The sequence below is a fragment of the Falco naumanni genome, chromosome 13 (assembly GCF_017639655.2).
Source record: "Falco naumanni isolate bFalNau1 chromosome 13, bFalNau1.pat, whole genome shotgun sequence".
Taxonomy (NCBI): domain Eukaryota; kingdom Metazoa; phylum Chordata; class Aves; order Falconiformes; family Falconidae; genus Falco; species Falco naumanni.
The window spans coordinates 18600257-18618071 of NC_054066.1; the positions used below are offsets into that span (position 1 = coordinate 18600257).

General features: G+C 41.2%; 1 protein-coding gene across 5 annotated transcripts in view; it reads left to right on the plus strand.

Moving 5' to 3' along the window:
- The first annotated feature begins 2812 nt into the window (after positions 1 to 2812).
- The window catches only part of ARMC9 (armadillo repeat containing 9), a 67747-nt gene continuing 52744 nt past the window's right edge, over positions 2813 to 17815 (plus strand). For 2 of the 5 annotated variants that reach the window (XM_040613281.1, XM_040613285.1), the window contains exons 1-7: positions 2837 to 3138; positions 3312 to 3399; positions 5975 to 6100; positions 6668 to 6838; positions 7808 to 7963; positions 10175 to 10267; positions 11393 to 11417. In XM_040613281.1, coding sequence (XP_040469215.1) covers positions 3349 to 3399; positions 5975 to 6100; positions 6668 to 6838; positions 7808 to 7963; positions 10175 to 10267; positions 11393 to 11417 — 622 coding nt within the window. In that variant the 5' untranslated portion in view covers positions 2837 to 3138; positions 3312 to 3348. Of the gene's footprint in view, positions 3139 to 3311; positions 3400 to 5974; positions 6101 to 6667; positions 6839 to 7807; positions 7964 to 10174; positions 10268 to 11392; positions 11418 to 17815 lie in introns of all 5 variants that reach the window. The other 3 variants (XM_040613282.1, XM_040613283.1, XM_040613284.1) reach the window with 3 other exon arrangements.

The window sequence follows — 17815 nt, forward strand, 5'->3', positions numbered from 1 at the left end:
GGAATATCTTTGTTCTTCCTAGGAACTGCAGAGAACTTTGTAGGGATTATGGGCTGGAATTCCAGGGTGCTTTCTGAAAAGAGTTTGATGTGCTTCCTAGCAATTCCAGCTGGCTTTCACATGCTTTTCTTCCAGTGCTTGCTAGGCCTTTCCTGCTGTTTTCTAGGAATCTTCAGGTCCTTTCTAGAAATGATAAAGCCATTTTTATAAATAGCCAAGTGTTTTCCAGGGACTGCACAGCACTTCCTGAAAATTTCCCAATACTTTCTAGCAATTTTCCATTGTTTTCCAGAAATTGAAGGCTGCTTTCCAGGCACTGCTGAGTGCTTTCTAAGACTTATAGTGTGTTTCCTAGGAATATCTTTGAACCAAACTCCAGGCTATCAACAGCCTCCAAGAAGCCACAAGGCTACAGAAATTCGTCTGCAGCACACAGCATCTATTTTTTTAAATAAATAAAGGAGGCACACCTATTTTTATCTTTGAACAGTGATGCAGTGGCAAACCCTGGAAGCATAGCGGTCCTTTGAGCTGCTGTGGTTTTGCCACGGTTCAGATGTTTTTGCACCATCTGGAATTCTCAGCACAAATAAATCCAGGGATATAGCAAAGCAGGGAGTATCTAGAGCATTTGATCAAGAAAGGATGCCCCTGTGCATGAGGCCGAGGTTTGATAGCAATGCATCTGCTCAAGGGAAGGTGGCAAAGGCAAGCATTGCACAAAGTGTTGGGTGGTCAGCTTCTCTTCCAGAACAAATGCTGCCCATGGTCCTGACCAATTCCTTCATCACAAAACCTCAAGCCTGAATTTAGTACTCTTTGTTCATCCAACATGTTCCCTTTCTGCTTGCAACGACCCTGGACAAGCAGCCAACCTCCTCTACGTAGGTCCTTCTGGTTTGCAGCAGGACACGCTGACAGGTGTGACAGGACAACTCTGTCCTGGGCTTGTGTGGTCTTCAAGCAACACATGGCAGGGCACCATGATGCAAACCACAGTGCCCTTGCAATGCGCAGAGAGTGGCAGGATCATCGCTGGGGTTTCAGGAATGTTTTTCTGTCCTTTTGCCCTCACCTGTTTTGATGTTCTTACTGGCAGTGCTGGGGCAGGAGGGAACCTGAACAAAACTGGTGAGGTTTCTTCTGATTTCATGGAGAAACTCCTTCCCTAGCAGGATTTCTTTAACTGAGAATGTCTCCCAAGCACATTGAGCTGGGAATGAGATGTTTTCAAGGGCACGGACAGAGGTGATGGATTAAGTGACCTGTTCCTGGTACCTTTTCACCCATCACATGAAATGCAGGTAAGTAAAAACCAGGTGGTTTGGCACAACACTGGCTCAAACCACTGCTCTGTCCCTTACTGTGAACAACCATAATTTGAAGAAACAAGACATGGGAGGGGGCATGGGTTTGTCAAGGCTGCTTCTGCCCTTCATAAGATATTTAACATCTTCCTTTCCTTTCCCCAAGAGCAGAAGTCTGCTGCTATTTTATTCACATTTACCAACTGAGCACTGGCTGGCCACAGAGCAGTGCTGAAATAACTCCCATGGGTTATGGACAGAGCGTGCCTGCTCACTACTGCTGTAACTCTGCTTCCCGTCACCCCACTCTTTCCAAACATTTAACCTATCAAGCTGATAGTTTTAGATCTGGCAAAAATATTCAAGGGTGATTTTTTTTTTTTTTTCCTATTCCTTAATTATTTTTTCTTTTTATTTCATAAGGAGTATACCCTTAGGTCACAAGCCAAGGGAAGGTTGTACCTCGAACTGTATTCACCTGTGCTGGTGTTGGAAGGTTAATGTTTGGCTGGGAAATGGTCTCAGTGAAAAGCAGTGCCTCAGAGCTGGCTGGTGAGATGAGCTTCTGGGTTTTGTGAGGTTCTTAAAGGTAGAATGTGTGTGTGGGGGGGGCTGATGCAAATCTCTGCATTCATTTCCAGCTGCCTGCTTCAGCAGCCTTTCAAAGGAAGAAAGATGGTGCTTTGTGCCTGCTTGTGGGACATGCAGAGAACATGGGTCATCTTAGGTGTCCGTGGTGGGACACAAGGCTGCATGGGGTGAGCCTGAAACCCCAGGCAGGACACCACTGGTGACACAGTGTTGTTTTGCTGTGTCTAGCCAATGCTTGCTAGAAACTTGGTGTTAATGGCAAGAGGTTTATTAACACCACCGTTAATTAAAATGGGACAAAGTCTCAATAAGGGGCTTGGCCCATCTTCCTGTGTTTTGGTCATGCTCCACCAGCCATGTGCGCACAACCTACAGGTCGGTCCTGGCGTCGCTCCCCTCAGCTGTGCCGGGGCTGGACTGGGGCCTGCCTGGGCGAGGGGCGCCTGTGTCAAACACCCCCTCCAGGCTGTGAGGTAACTAACGGAGCAGGCAGCCTCGGCCACGGCCTGTTTTAATCGGGGCAGGCATCACTCCCAGCGTTTCCATCCCCTCAGAGAGCGCAGCACTTGGTGGCGGGGCAGATACCGCCGGGCAGTAAAGGCTGTGATGAAGAAATAGTGTAATTGTGCAGCTGGAAGCAATGGGCCTACGGACAGGCACGCAGCATGGCGTGTTTTGGGAAGACTTTTGGCTTGCCCCGGATGGCAAGGGTGTTCAAAACAATGTGGTAAGACAGTAGATAAGTTTGTAAAAAATAAACTCTTCAAGTTAAGAGTGGGAACGGCCACAACGCGACGCCTCAGCACCACCAGCGGGCAGCTGCAGCGGCCAAGCCCGCCGTCCAGGGGGCGCTGCCCCCGGTACGGTTCGGTACCCCATCACGTGACGCGCGTCCCGGTCTGGGATTGGCTGAGGCAGATCACGTGCGGCGGGACGCGTCGCGGCGTGCGGGACGAGAGCCGCGGTTGCTGTGGCGACAGGGCTGGTGCCGCGGGGCAGGTAGGCCGCGGCGCGGCGGTACCGGCGGTGCTCGGGGTGCGCTCGCTGCCCACCGACCGGCTCTGGCGCTGGCGGGGCTGCTCCGCCGCGGCCCTAAGCGGGGCTGGCCGCAGCACCCCGATCCGGGCTGGGGACGGTGTGCCGCCCCCGCGGGCTGCTGTGAGGACCCGGGGGGACCGCTCCGCGGCCTGGCGAGCGCAGCCGTGCGGGTCTGCAGGGACCGGCTCCGGGGCCTTTGGAGGTACCGCACGGGGGGTGGGGGGTGTGTGTGTGTGGCGTGTTTCTGGCTTCTGCGGCTTGTGTGGCGCTGGGGTGGCCGGTGGGCTGCTGCGGGGCTGCGCGAACCGCTGTGCTGCCTGCCGACACCCCCTGCGCCCACCCCCTGCCAACACCCCCTGCTTTACAACTTTCTAGGTTTGCCAGCGATCCGCCGCAGCGGTAGCGCAGGGCGATGGGTGACGTGCTGGCTTATGAAGCTGAGTTACTTGGACTAGTGAGAGAGGTTGGTTTTCTCCTTTTCCTTTTTTTTGGTTGAAATGAGAAAGGCAAAATTTCATGCTTGTATTCAGAGCCGGGCGTTGTAACTGCGGTCTGAATTCTGGAGTTACTTACCTGGCCAAGTGTTAGCTGCTCCCCGAAATCGCACTGACTCCTGCCGTGTTGTCTCACAAGCAGAGTGCATCACCCCAGTGCACATCCCCGGTTTGCACACCAAGCTGACGTATTTGTTTATCACCTGTCTGTGCAGAGGTGGGTTACGGTAGATGGCAAATCCACAATGCTAGCAGCATTTCTTAACGCAATGAAACACTTTATACATTTTGAACGATTGTTTACAATTACATTTAGTCACGCTTCATTCTTATTGGTTCTTAGAATATTTTTTTTCACGATTGTTTACAATTACATTTAGTCATGCTTCATTCTCATTGGTTCTTAGAATATTTTTTTTCACGATTGTTTACAATTACATTTAGTCACGCTTCATTCTCATTGGTTCTTAGAATATTTTTTTTCACTGCACATGTTCTGTGGGGAGGGGGCTTCCTTTAGTAGGGGACTTTATTTGCTGGAGGGTAGATCTTTTAGTATGGTAATCAAGGGTAGTTCACACGTAGTTCAAGTAACTTTCTGTTTGGTCTTACTAACCACCTGGTTCTTTTGAGCTTATCTTGTTATGCCCTGGCTTGACATTATTTATGGTGTCTATCCCTTCTCCCAGAGCCATGTTCTGCCAGCTGTGTGTAGCATCCCATTTTTCATTCTCTTCTGTTTGTCACTATAGGTATTCACATATTTTGTTTAAATTTCAAGTTAAATATTTGACTGGCCTTCTCTTAATTACGTATCTGGAAGCTGGTCAACTACAGTCATGCTCTGTAAATTCAAAGGGCTCAACGTTCATTAAATGCCAGCAAATGTCAAAATCAGTCTAGACTTAAGTATTGTTCATTGCAAATGAGGCTTTCATTAAGGGAACAGTTGGGTTATTAGATCTGTAGACAGCTTTGGAGCTCAGGTCTAGTGTGTGATAATGGTGAGATCTTTAAAACACTGCTTAGCTGTCACCTCATTCCATATGTGTATAAAATAAGAAACATATAAAAACCCTAGAGCTGACAACGCCCAGGCTGAAGTCCTGAGGCTACTATCTCTCCATGGTTTAACAGCTAAGCAGGATTTTCTAGGTAGGCCATTTACCCATATTGCCCATAAAAGGAAATCAGGTTATATTCTAAAGTGTGAAATGGTCCTGTGAAGAAGGCAGCAAGAGACAGACTTTCAAGGGCAGATGCCTCTATGGTAGTCTGCGCTGCAGCCTTCTGGATAAATTGGCTAAAATGGGATATTTATGATTTGGAACAAGAACACAAACTGTGATCTCTGCTGCTTGTTACTGCCTCATTCCTTTGATCATGACTGTGTTGGTAGCTTGGTTTAGGGCTTTAAGTGAACGCTGAACCAACAACTGAATCCCCCTGCCTTGTGTGCTTGTGTGACCCAACCTACTGCAGAGTTCCACAGGTGCTGGTGCTGTGGAGGGGTGATCAGGAGCAGCAGTCACCTGTCACTATGCCCAGCTTTCACCAGGTGGGCTGTTGACAGTCTGTTACTGCTTGCCTAAAGAGTCTACCAAATGGCAAAATCATACACAATGTAAATCTTTTTGTGAATCTCAGAAGACAAATCTAAAAAGGTGTTTAAGTACTTAATCATTGCTACACCACTGTTTATGTTAATAGTGAAGGAGCTAAGCAATTTTTGTTCTCTGTGGCAGTATTGGGAATCTAGATCAAGTTTGCAAAATGAAATGTGATGTCTTGCCCCAGTAACCCATAACTAGGAGTCCTGACATGGGGAGAGGAGGGGAAAGTTGTGCGTAATATGCTGGCTGTACATTGTGGGATGAAGAGGCAGGGCTGTTTGTCTCTCTCTCTCAGAAGAACAGCGCTTGACTAGTTGGTCATTAATTTGGTTTGCACAGCTTCAGATGAGTGACCAGAATTCAAGCTGTCTGACTGCTGCTGCAGAGATGAGAATCACACTTAAGAATTCTGCCCTCTGAAAACATTATTTGCAAGGAAGTTTTTTACTTGTTTCTTTCAACCAAGGTATAGCATTAATAGATTTTAGTTCTTTTTCTTCTTTGGTTAAGTGAAGTTACTGACTAAATCAAGTGGCATCATTCTTTCAGAGCGGTCCAGGGAACTGGTTGAGTCACTATCCCTGAAAGCGTTCAAAAGATGGTGTGGATGTGGCATTGAGGGACATGGTTTAGTGGTGGACTTGGCAGTGCTAGGTTAACAATTGGACTCAGTGATCTTAAAGGTCTTTTTCAACCTAAATGATATTTTGATTCTATAATGTGCTCGGTTGTCAGTACTGTTCTCTAGGATGCGGGGGGAAATTTATTTGAGAAACAGTATTTTCCTACCATGAGGTACCAGCTCTTGGTTTGTACTGTCTTTGGCATTTATGGACCTTGCAACAGGGGAAAGAATTTTGCCAATTCATGGGTCACACATTGGAGCATTAATAATAATAATAAAATATTGTTATACGCTTTTGTCTTGTAGTATTTGGATTATGCTGAATTTGAAGAAACAGTGAAAGTATTTACAAAGGAATGTAAAATAAAAGGGAAGCCACTACCTAAACCAGGAAGTGTTTCCTCAAGAGATTCAAATGCTTTGCCTGTTCAGGTAATGCATCATTTACACTTACTTTGAGTAAGACTAAAAACAATTAAAGGCCACTAACCACAGTGTGAACTACTACAGCATTGTGATTATCTGAACTATCTGAACAGATTCTTGATTATTTGAAGAAGTCTGCTAGCAGTCTTCTTCCAGTCCAGGAACCTTCAAGTTTGGTCTTTTATTTTTCTCAGAACTCCAGTCCTTTTGAGCCTGAGACAGTAGTTTTGGTTCACGCTATTTTAGGTTCTGAGCTTGCCATGCTTTGGCAAGACTGATTTTCACACACTGTAGGCATTTATTTTTCCCTTATGGTAAAGGTGGGTCCACAGACTGACATGCTTGAGAATTTGGGCCTCACTTCTTTTATTGATGGTTGATTCAGGCTCTCAGAGATACTGGACAGGTGGAGAAGGAATATTTAGACGGTGAATGAATTATGAGAGATTTTAGATAAAACTTTGAATTCAAAGTGTTAAGATGACTCTTGAATTCTTCATTCGCTAACCTACTGTTGAAAAAATGTAGCTCTTCTGTGTTTCGTTTTTCACTGAATGCTTTTCCCCTTTGCAGAAAGATCTGCTTACAGCATTTGAAAATGGTGAGCAGGAAGTTTTCTTCCAGCTCTGGGAGGAGCATATTTCGTCTTCAGTCCGAGACAATGAACCAGTTGCTCAGACGCTGGAGTTCTATCTTCACGTATACTTTGCCATCTATCTCTTCAAACACACTACGGGAAAGCGTGTAAGTTTAATTCACAATTCACTCTTTGAATTATTTTTGTTTTACTTCATTCATTTGTCTTTAATGTGGGTGAGAATGGGACATTTAGTAAGAAGAATTTGCAGAATGTGTATCCAGTTGTTGGGCCACAGTCTGCATTTTAGTTGAACCCAGACCCTTTGCATTGTGAAGTACAGAGATGGAAGTTGATGTCCTTATCTTGGAGCTCCTGGGAAAATACCAGCATGCTGATACTTCGACACCTGTAATTGTAGTCCATAGGAGATTCTTAAAACACTTATTTTGCTTCCAGTTTGGACTCAAGCTGTGTGTTGAAATGCAAACGTTTCTGATAAAATGGGAAAGCTGAATCTTTAATTATATTGAAAACTATAATTCCAAGCTGTCATAAAATAAAATCTGTTACATGGGACTCTTATGATGGAGAGACATTTAAGTAGCCTGGAGTCAGCCAGATCAGCCAGGGCTTACTAGCTCTTGCCTTACACTTGTCAGCTGCTACAGGAGTATTTGGATGCCTTGAGTGTGTTTTTAAGCCCCTAAGGAGCTTTTGTTCTGTTATGTGTGCCAGCTCCCCTTCCTGGTGCTGTATGAATAGATTTTATGGTTCTGCACTTAGCACTGAAATAAGGCATGTCTAAAGTAGGTGTTTTCTCTCTGACCTGAGTGTGGAAATGGCACTTTGCTTTAGAAGTCCAGCCTGAAGTGCGCAGCAATAATTTACATTCAAAAAGTAATTGTTCCTCTCTTTGTTGGACCTGATGACAGAAACAACATTGGTTTAAATAATCTTTTTTGAGTGTTGAAAACAAGATATAATGCACTCTAGTTAAATAAATGTTGCTTGTTAAATAAAAAATATTCTGGGATTTAAAATTTTATATTGATGTATTTAGGTCTCTGCTTGTATTTGCCAGCTTTACAGTGCATTCAGAGTTTTCTAAATCAATACACTGCCTTATTTCCTAGAACAAAGCTGAACTTCAGGAAAGGTTTTCACCTTTTAAGACTTACCTGGAAACAAAAGCAGCTGCACTGAGCCAGAACACAGAGTTTCTGCCCTTCTATGCTTTGCCTTTTGTTACGAAACCCATGGTACATCCTTCATTTAAAGAACTTTTCCAGGTAAGTATCTGTTTTGCAGAGATGGTACTTATGATGATTTTCTTCATGAGTAATAGATATTGAATGATGTTTAGTTTGGTAATTGCTTTTATTGTTTTCTTTGAGACATTACTATCATAAAAGAACTTATATTTGATGGAGGAACTGTTGTGAGAATGCTGTCAATAACAGTACCATCTTAAATATATGTTTTTTATTTGCTTGAGGCCTAAATGGTATGCCAGTTTTCTGTCCATAAATAAGAATTGCTGCCTGTCCTTCCTTTCCACACAGCCCTGCATGCTTCTTGGAGTTGCTATAGAGTAGTTCAAGTCTTTCCCAACCTCTCTATCTGTGTATGTATAGCTGGATTTAAAACATGATAGCTAGGCATAAGGAGACTGAAGCAGTTTTGTTTAATGTGGAAAAGAGAAAGAGTTTGTAAGTAATCCGTGTGTAACAGAAAATGACTCAGGGTTGTCTGTGTTCTGAGACTCTTCCCCTACACACCCCCCCAAAAAAAAGTGGAAACAGCTGGTTGTGTGGTTGCACTTGAACTGGATCAAGGAACTCATCTGCTTTGTTTCCCATGAATGTGTGTGTACACACATTCCCATGTACACACACACACGTGTACACAAATCGGTTTGTAAAACACGTATGATATTTTGCAGGGTTATATGCTTGAAGTGCTTCACCATCCTACCACAGGGACAGTTGTCCTGGCTTATCTAAGCAGCTACGGGCAGTTGTTGTAGTGGGAGGAGATATCTTCAGCCTGCGTTGCTGCCACACGCTTTTTGATATCAAACCAAAGCTTAAGTGATACTTGTCCTAGGGCTGACTTGAGATGTACCAGCTGATGAGGAGCTCCAGTTGAACACCAAAAAAAGGCATAAACTGCCATTTTCCTTTGGGACTAGCTATAAATAATGAGATGTACTGGTTGACCTCGGAGGTGGGTTATGACTGCTCTTTGAAAAGTATTCTTAGCAGCTTTTTTTTTTTTTCCTTATCTAAGACGAGATCTTCGAGTTTATTCATAGTAACTCAGTGTCCAACCTCTTAGTCCACAGTCACTCATATTTTCTTGTGGGAATTGTACGGCTCATTCCATGTTAGTGTTGAAACACAGATTGTTTTACGTTTGAGAAAGAACAGCAGTGAGTCACTAGTCTACTAAGCAGTGTTCTTAAGGCATATATTTTTTTCCTCAGGCGTCTGGTGTTTTATATAGCTGGAGTTCCTGTCTGTTTGTGTAATACATCTTGAAAAATAATACACGTTCCTCTCTGTAGGAGACATGTTTCCTTTGGTAATCTACAGCATACTGTGGTGCAGCGCTGTCTGGGTACAGAATTGGTAAATTCTGCATGCTCTCCAGCATGGTAAAATAAGGGCAAATCCTGGGCTGTGAGAACGGGTTGCAGCATATACAGCAGTAAATTTAGGAAGCTCCTGCTACTTCTTGGAAGATTCTGCTTTTTAATTTGCTGGCTAGCTTTTTATCAAGCAGAAACTAGCTTAACTGAAGGTTTGAAATAGAAGAAATAAGTATTCAGTGAATTCTTAGATATAGTTTGGCTTTTTTCCTTGACTATTATTTTCTTGTGCTAATGAGACCTTATGTCAGGCAGAAGACAGCATTCCAGTTAGAGGCTGATACGTTTGTCTATTTTTTGTGTGCGAGTTGTTTTCCTCCAAATCCTTATTTTAGAAATTTAGTACCCTGATCGGTGATGTCATGTCCTAGTTATTGACAAAATTTACAGTTCCCATATCTTGTTAGGAGTGAAAGATGACTACAGTGATTACTTTCTGAAAACCGAGCAATGGAAAATTACTTATTTTGTACTCTATTTAATAAATTTAAAATTAATATTTTTATCTTTTTCTCAAGTTGCTTATATATTAAAGGTACTTTTAAATTGAGGCAGTCGTTGCATGTGCGTACAAGGCACCAACACTGTATGATAGTTTTCTACTTGAAATAAAGCTACATTGTGTTTTTAGAACTCTTGTCTAGGAATAATGCTGAACTCTTCTAGCTTCTGTACACTTTTATGGGTAGCTAGCAAACACATTCACTTCAGTTAACAGTGAAGGGAAGATCTTTCAGTACAGTGCTGGCTACCTTGTTTACTAGTGGCAGATTGCTGGGATCCGAACGGTACTTTCAGGACAGTGTACATATTTGGTGATCAACTGTCATAATTTGTTTTTCTTTTCGAGGATTCTTGGACATTGGATTTAAGGACAAGATTGGAAAACTTCCTGTGTCTGACTCTCAAAGCCAGACAGACGCCTCGGCTTCTCACTCTATTTGTATCCTTTTGAGAAAACACTTTGAAGATGATTAGAAGTACTGTGAAGAGGCCCTATAATTTATTGGAAGAGCGCACTGCTAGGATTTATTGCAGAATTGCAGTAATATTGCCGTTAGTGTTTTTATGATAGGAAACACTGTTTATATTCCACATTCAAAAAAGCCTTTTAAAAAAGTTATGTAAAGACAATGTATAGATGTATATGAACCTGCATATTTATTATATGACCATTCTTAGCTTCCATGTATAAAGTACAGGATACCTGTTGGCACTGACCTGACCTGACTTCTTTCTTGGCTTTTGTAAAGCTGTTGGTCTTTTCAATTAGCCATTTCAAGGACTAGCTGAAAGTTTTCCAGGGCTTTTAAGGGTTCCAGAAATTATTCTTTTACTAAATGGCTTGTTTCAGACTGTATTTTTTTTCTAATAATATTGTTTAAGCTATGTTGTCAGGCCCGATTTGCAAACTGACTAGCTATATGACAAATTTTCTTCTCCATTTGTGGTTAGTACAGTTGAAGGCAAGGTAGAGAGCACTGAACTGGAGTCTTAGTTTCTGTCTTTTTTTTTTCCTTCTTTTTTTTTTTTGTTTTTAAACAGAAATTGAAAGTCCTTTTCCTGCTGTATCTATCTCTTCTCTCTGCTTATTCCTCATTAGGGACTAGTGGACTGGATCCTAACTGAGCCTTGAATATTTCTTAGGTATAAAGAAGTCACTTTAGGTATAAAGTGTGTCACTTGTCTTAAAATACTTGCATATTTGTATGTTGTTTCTATGTAAAATTAGCAGTTTGACTTCTGGAGTTAGTAACTCCACTCTAAACATATTGTATCTTACACTTCAGGGCTGGATCTAGTATTTTTAAAAGTTAGCAAAAAGTTTGATGTTTCCATGCAACATTGTACATGGTGCACTTAGGAAATTTTTATGCATTTTCTATTGATTAATTTATCCTTGCTCTCCTGTGAAGCATCAGGCATTGGCTGTTGCCTGGGACAGTAGGAATATTTGGCTTGGCTGGGTTTGTCAGTTGGTTGAATTTCTCATTCTGTGTCTCTGGAGCAAACACATACTGAAAGGATGCACGTTTTTCCTAAACTACTGCTACTTTTACAACAACAGAAGGAGAATGGACAGTGCAACAAAGGTAAATGCTGAGATGTGGTAAGGATATTCCGTAAGCTTATACTGGGCTGTAATAGTAGTGGAAAGTTTGCCATGCATCACTAGTTTCCCCATCATTGCATGCGTAGTCCTTTGAAATCCAGACTCCTGTTTTAGTGATAGTTGTTGCTAGGCTGCTTGAGGTCAGTAGGGTTGAGCATAGGCATGTACTAGAAATGGGAGAGGGCCTGATAGTAGAATGTGTATTTCAGGACAGAATAGGCTTAAAATGTGGTGAAAACAAGTGGAGAACTCTGTACAAAGCGCATACCAGCTTTCCGTTTTTAGTTATGATGAAACTTGTTTCCTCGGATTCCTTTCCCATACCTGCTTCTGCCTATCTGCGTCTTCCATATTTGAAATCTCACTTAATTATTCTGATGACTGTTTGATGATCTTAGACAAGGTTGACTTTTGTTTCTATTCACTCATCCTGTTTAAACTCCTAAAATATTACATATTGGTATCTCCTGAATAAGAATGTTTTAAGCATGACTCTGAAGTGTTACATTTCTAGGTAAGCTGTTCATACACACTTAAGTGTGCAAATGACTTGGGACTCTTCAAAAAAGTAATAATTTCAGCACTGAATACCATTAGATTTCAAGCGCTGATGGCACTTGAAATATGTTCCTTTTAAAAATCAGTTCAATAAATAGAACTTGGGTTCCCAGCTACCTTGCATTCATTTTTTTCACTTCACTTTGTGTTCACTTTATTGGTAGGGATTTGTATGAGTCCAGCTGTGTTCCTAAAATGACTTTTCATCTTGAATTACTTAAATCTGTAGTTCTACACTGAAGATTTTTTATTTGTAGATTAAATTAAGGAGAAAGTTAGGCTCATCTCCCGTTGTGAGTTCCAGGTATTTTCTTTGTTATGTTGTGCTTTATGTTGTGTTAGACTTTCACTGAATAATAGAAAGATTTTCTGGAAGTTAATCTCTTTTTTATTTTTTTTATTTTTTTTCCATTTGGTAGACTTTCCTGAAGGCAATAATTCCATACTCTGAGGAAAAAGAAATAGTTACATGGTTGGTCCTAGGTTATTTTGGGCCTAATTATTTTTTATTTAGGTATCTTCTGTGCTTTGTCCAAGCGTGAGGACTGTCATGGTATTGAATCTTTGCAGGTCAGCCTTAATTTGTAGATCTGTTCTGTGCCTTGGAGGGTTGGATTTTTTATAAAGGTTACTTCAGGCCTGTTTTGTATGAAAGTTTTGGATCAGAGATGTTATTTTTGCAGCATGCTGCTCAGATCACATGGGATCCATGGTACATACTGCTGGAGAATGTTTACTTTATCAGTGAAGGAGAAACGCAAAGAGAATTAACAGGCAATGCATGAATGAAGAGCAGTATGGCAAAGGGTCCTGAAAACAGCCTTTTGTAAATAGTTGTCAGCCATTAGTCTGACATACTGAAGCACTTCAGGTTTGGGTGGGGTGGTGTACATGCTCTTCAGGGTGTCCTGGAGAGTTTAGTGTGTTTACCTTACCTGTTACAGTCTGCCTTTTTACCCATTTGCCAAAAAACTTCAATACCTGTATGATTTTCAAAGCTGTCTGTGTGGCAGTTGTGCTTAACTTGCAACTCTCCCATATGTTCTCAGTTTGGCTGGAAAGAGAATTGCAGAATGGTTGGCATCTTGCAGAGAGAGCTTCAGACCTTTTGTGTGTCCTCTGTGCTAACAGGAACAAAGGGAATTAAGTATTTAGAAGTGTGTTCAGCTACTGTCCCTTTCACTGCTTCATTACAAATCGGTGGATGAGTTCACAGCCACTCTTCCACTACTTTGGGGAAGGGGAGAGTGGGGGAAGTGTGTCACATTGCCACATGAGAAGGTGAAGTGTGGCTTACCTGTCTGTCAAGATTTGCTGTGGTCTGAATGACTATTAATGTGGAAAGATGGCAGTTTAGAATATGGATAATAACTTTTATGGAAACGAGATAAGCAAGGAGACAAGGCAACTACTGCCTCTTCTAAGAGCAAGGTTTTAGTGTCTTCTAAGGAGCCCTGGTGTTTTGACAGCAGCTCTTGGGACTTGCAGGTCCTCTGCTGAGAGCTCTGGTACATTGTATGCAGGAACTCAGCCTGGCCAGAGTCAGTGCTTCTAGCCCACTGTGTGAGGGTGGGCTGAGATTAGGGAGACAGAAAAAGCAAGCACAAGGTCAGGAAGCACGTTTGAGATAAATTGTTGTAAAGGATTAACAACCAATCTCTCACTTAGAGAGAAAAGCTTATTGTGGAATTACCTGTGTGTGTGTAACTCCTTGGATGCTTATAGGAACTGAAGTCAACACACTAAAAAAGCTTGACAGTTACATACACAAGAGAGCAGGCATGAGGACTGGTAGAAACATGCAGTAGTTCAGATGATGCCTAATGCCAGTGTCTTCAGTTGGCAGAGTCACAAGCTTTACTGTATGCTGTATCTTCCTAAACCAGGAGGTTAGTCTTCTGTCCTTTATTTTCTCCTCTTTTCCTCTATGTATGAATAATGAATCTGGTAGGTATTAGGTCCAGAGCTTCCCCCCCACCCTGTATAAGCTTATCATATGTAGAAAGCATAGATCCGTGTTGGAGGTTGTGTCTGGGAGAGGGAAAGGGAGAAGCTAAGTGTGTTGTGTCACACTCTGATTCCTGTTATGGGTGCAGTTTGATCCCTGCTGCAAGGTGACATAAATGTGAACTGCCTCTGAAAGGCACTCTTTCTTTTTGCCCAATCCTGACTGAAATGGCAATGATTTAACATGTTAAGCAACAAAATATTAATTTTTGTGTGGAGTGGTAGCTCCCTGGTCTGTCGGCGTGAATGTTGTTATTGGTTATGGGGATGTGGCAGGAATGCAAGGGGGTAATGGGGCAGCACAGGACCAGCTCTTCCAACAGCCGTCTGTACTTGGGTCAGCCACACGTCAGTGATGAAAGCTTCCTGCTGCTCTTTCAGTAAGAGAAATTTTCATGAAATACTTTTACTTTTTTAATAAAATTACTTATGTGTGAGAAGATAGTGATATAAAAAATGCATGATATGACAAGACTTTGAGGTTCCTCTCTTTGACTCCCTCTTCTTGGTAAAGACCAGTGTTTATAATCCCTGAATGTAACAGGCAAGGGGTAAATTCGACCCTGTTTCTTAATTGCCAAGACTAGCATTCATCAGCTGCATTGAGTTTTGGTTATGTAGTTTTTCCTGCTGACTGTAGCTGGAAGATGGATTTTCATCACTGGGAATTTTCCTCCCTGAGCTATGAAAAGCAAAGCAAATTGAATGCTTCTTGACTCGGTGCTTCCAACTTTCCTCTGAGTGAAAGTCGTGCTCTAAATACGTCCACTGGAAATTTCTGAATCCAATGTGTTGTCACAGTTAAATAGAAATGTATTCCAATTTGTTCATCTAGGCAAAGAAATAAAGTGCTGAAGAGTGGCTAGTTTTGTGCAATGGTTGCTCTCAGAATCTTTATTAGTTTAGAAAAATAATCTTGTTTTGGAGATGTATCATATTAAAGCTATGGTAGCAGTTTAGGAGTGATGGCCGTGGAATAAAAATAAAATAAAAAATGAATTATTATTATCAAAGAAGAATAATTTGTGTTGTCTTTGGAAGATATCTTAACTCTTCTGATTTTTAAGTCAATGAATATTGATCGCAGTTGAGATGGTTTTAACAGCTTAAAGAATTGTAAAAAAGTTTGACACTCAGCAAGATTAATGTTACTGGGAGCTCTTCTAATCTTTTGGGTTTTAAGTGCATTTTGCTGGATTTGAACAGGATTTGTGGCTTGTCACAGCTTCTATTGTTACTTCACACCGTCTTTGGCTCCCTCCTTAGAAACTAAGAAAAATATCATTAGGTTAGCTTGATTTCAGTTTGATACCAGGTATCAGTCACAAATCCTGCAGGTGCAGAATGTTGCCATTCATTAATGGCTCTCAGAAAGCAGCCATTCTTAGAGGGGAGGAGGCTGTAAGAGTAAAATAACTTCTTTTTTTAAAAAAATTATTATTATTATCAACACGTAGATTTTGAGAAAATACAGATTAGAAGAAAAGGTACCTTCTTTGTATTCCATGCTTGCTTTTAGGATTGTCAATTATTTATAGCTAAAGTCTATTAATGCACATTTTCTCTAAAAGATCCCATTAAAAAGATAATTTTGCTAAATTTTCTGAAAGTAAAAATAAACTTCTGTCATCTACTGCTCTTAATATAAGCGGGATAAAAGCAGCCTGTTTCAGAAACCCTGAAATCCATAAGATGTGACAAGTTTTAAAAGCGATTTCCAACTTCTGAATTCATAGAACTAACGACTTTGATAATTTGTAATGAAAGATTTACAAACAGTTTTATTTGAATAGTATTTTTCTGGCAGTTTTGTGTCTCATGTCCGTATGTTTCTAGCTTTTTGAAGCTGTTTGTTGGATACTTGTGCATGATTAGTACATCTCTACCTGCAATATAACTAGATCGCCATTGTAGAAGATGATTTGTGAAGGCTCTACCGGATAAGCCGTAGTGCTAATGCAGGACTTCCACTCCATATTTTTCCCTGTGCTGAAGATTACTCCACTATGCCAACTTCCGTGGGTCAGCAGACGTTTGTGCCTGAGTTCAGAGAGCAAATGGCAAGGGACAGTGTTTGTATAACTACACCTAAATTCTCCAGAGCTTGCTTATCATAGCTGCAAGGTATTATATGCTGAGGATTTTTTTTAAACAGAGCATAACTGTGTGGTGAAACTTTGTACTGCTTAGATTCTCCAAATTAAGATCCCGAAGATATCTTATATCAGTGATGTTTCCCAGTGCTTCTGTGTTACAGGAACATATGATCTACATCTTCATGAAAAGACGTAATGAATCATGAAAAAAGATAATAGTTTCCTCAAAGATCGTGGGCAAAGTCTGTTCAAAGGCAGGAATAGGAACTAGTTTTTCTAGTTTCCAATTTTGCATCTTGGGTACTTACTTTGTTTTTCTTCCCTTTGGGTCTCAACTGAGTCATATTGGGCTCTTTGGAATGCTCTACTCTAACCCCAGAAAACTTTGAATCTCTGAAAATGAGTCCTGCTTCTGCCTGAAACTCTGCAGTCAGGCTGATTCCTGCCCATTTGTTTAACAGAAAGTCTTATGGTAAATATCCAGTCTCTGCAGATGGCGTGATGCCATTTTCACAACACTAGAGCAATACTAGCTTCCCAGCAAACTAATTCAAAACATAATGTTCTAGCAAATTACGTAAACATCAGCAGTAACAATAGGATTATTGTACCTCCCCTTCACAGTTTTTTCTAGTCATGAAGATGTGCGCTGGAGTACACAGCCTCAGATTCCATGTAGAACAGTAATTTGGCTTGGTCTGGGACTGGAGTGGAGGATGCATATTGGTGCTTAGTTTGCTGCTTTTGTCTCTAAAGTAATTGAACCTGAAGGAAAAAAAATGGATCAGGAATGTAACTCTCTTAAAATTCAGACAGAAATAAAAGAAAAATTTGAGTTATTTTCAGAAACTGAAAGTACTAAAAGTAACTAATACAGCTTGCTATCAAGCAGTAAACAATAGAAACACCTGGAAATTTTTGTGTGGAAGTAGAGAATGAAGTAGAGAATTCCCAGTAACTTCAAAGAATCCAGTAAGTGTTTCAATAGCAGATGAAGAACTGGGTAACTTGAATGTTGTTTGGTTGTGGGTTTTTTGGGAGTTCTACCATTTCCCTTAAAAGACAGAAGACTTTGTATTTACTTTAAAATAAGCGAAGCACTACATAAGCTAAATATCAGTGGTCTATCTCTGTAAATTAACTGGAGAAAACACTCAGCCTTGCAGTGTAATCTAACAAACACTGGCATGAATCTCTGGGTGCTGTCATTCTTCCGTTTTTGTTATTTTATCTTTGAAGTGGCTGCTTGACCTTCCCAGTTGCTCCATGTGATGTTTTTTTACCTACTTTGGTGAACGTAGAAGATACTGTGTCAATCTCATCTGCAGATACCAAGTTCCATTAACCAAGTCTGAGCTGCATTTTGTCATATATTCTTCTGATTTGATGCCCACAGTCTCATTTTGTCTCTAACATGGAACATCTTGTATCAACAGATCTTTAAAACAGTATCTTCTTCACAAATATAGTCAGTGATGTTTATTGTTGTTGTATTGCTGCTGTAACTGTGAAACAATTGTTTCTTTGGGCAATTAAGGCAAAACAAATACTTGTAGCTGTTGCGATGAAATGAAATCGTATTAGTAGTGTGGAATTAACTCTTGCAGTGAAATTCTACCTCTTAGATAAAAGTAATTCCACAACAGCAGTTGAAGCTGTCCCTTCAGAGCAGTAAAAATACTTGTGGATTTTTTTGTCATTTAGGTTGAAAAGGTGA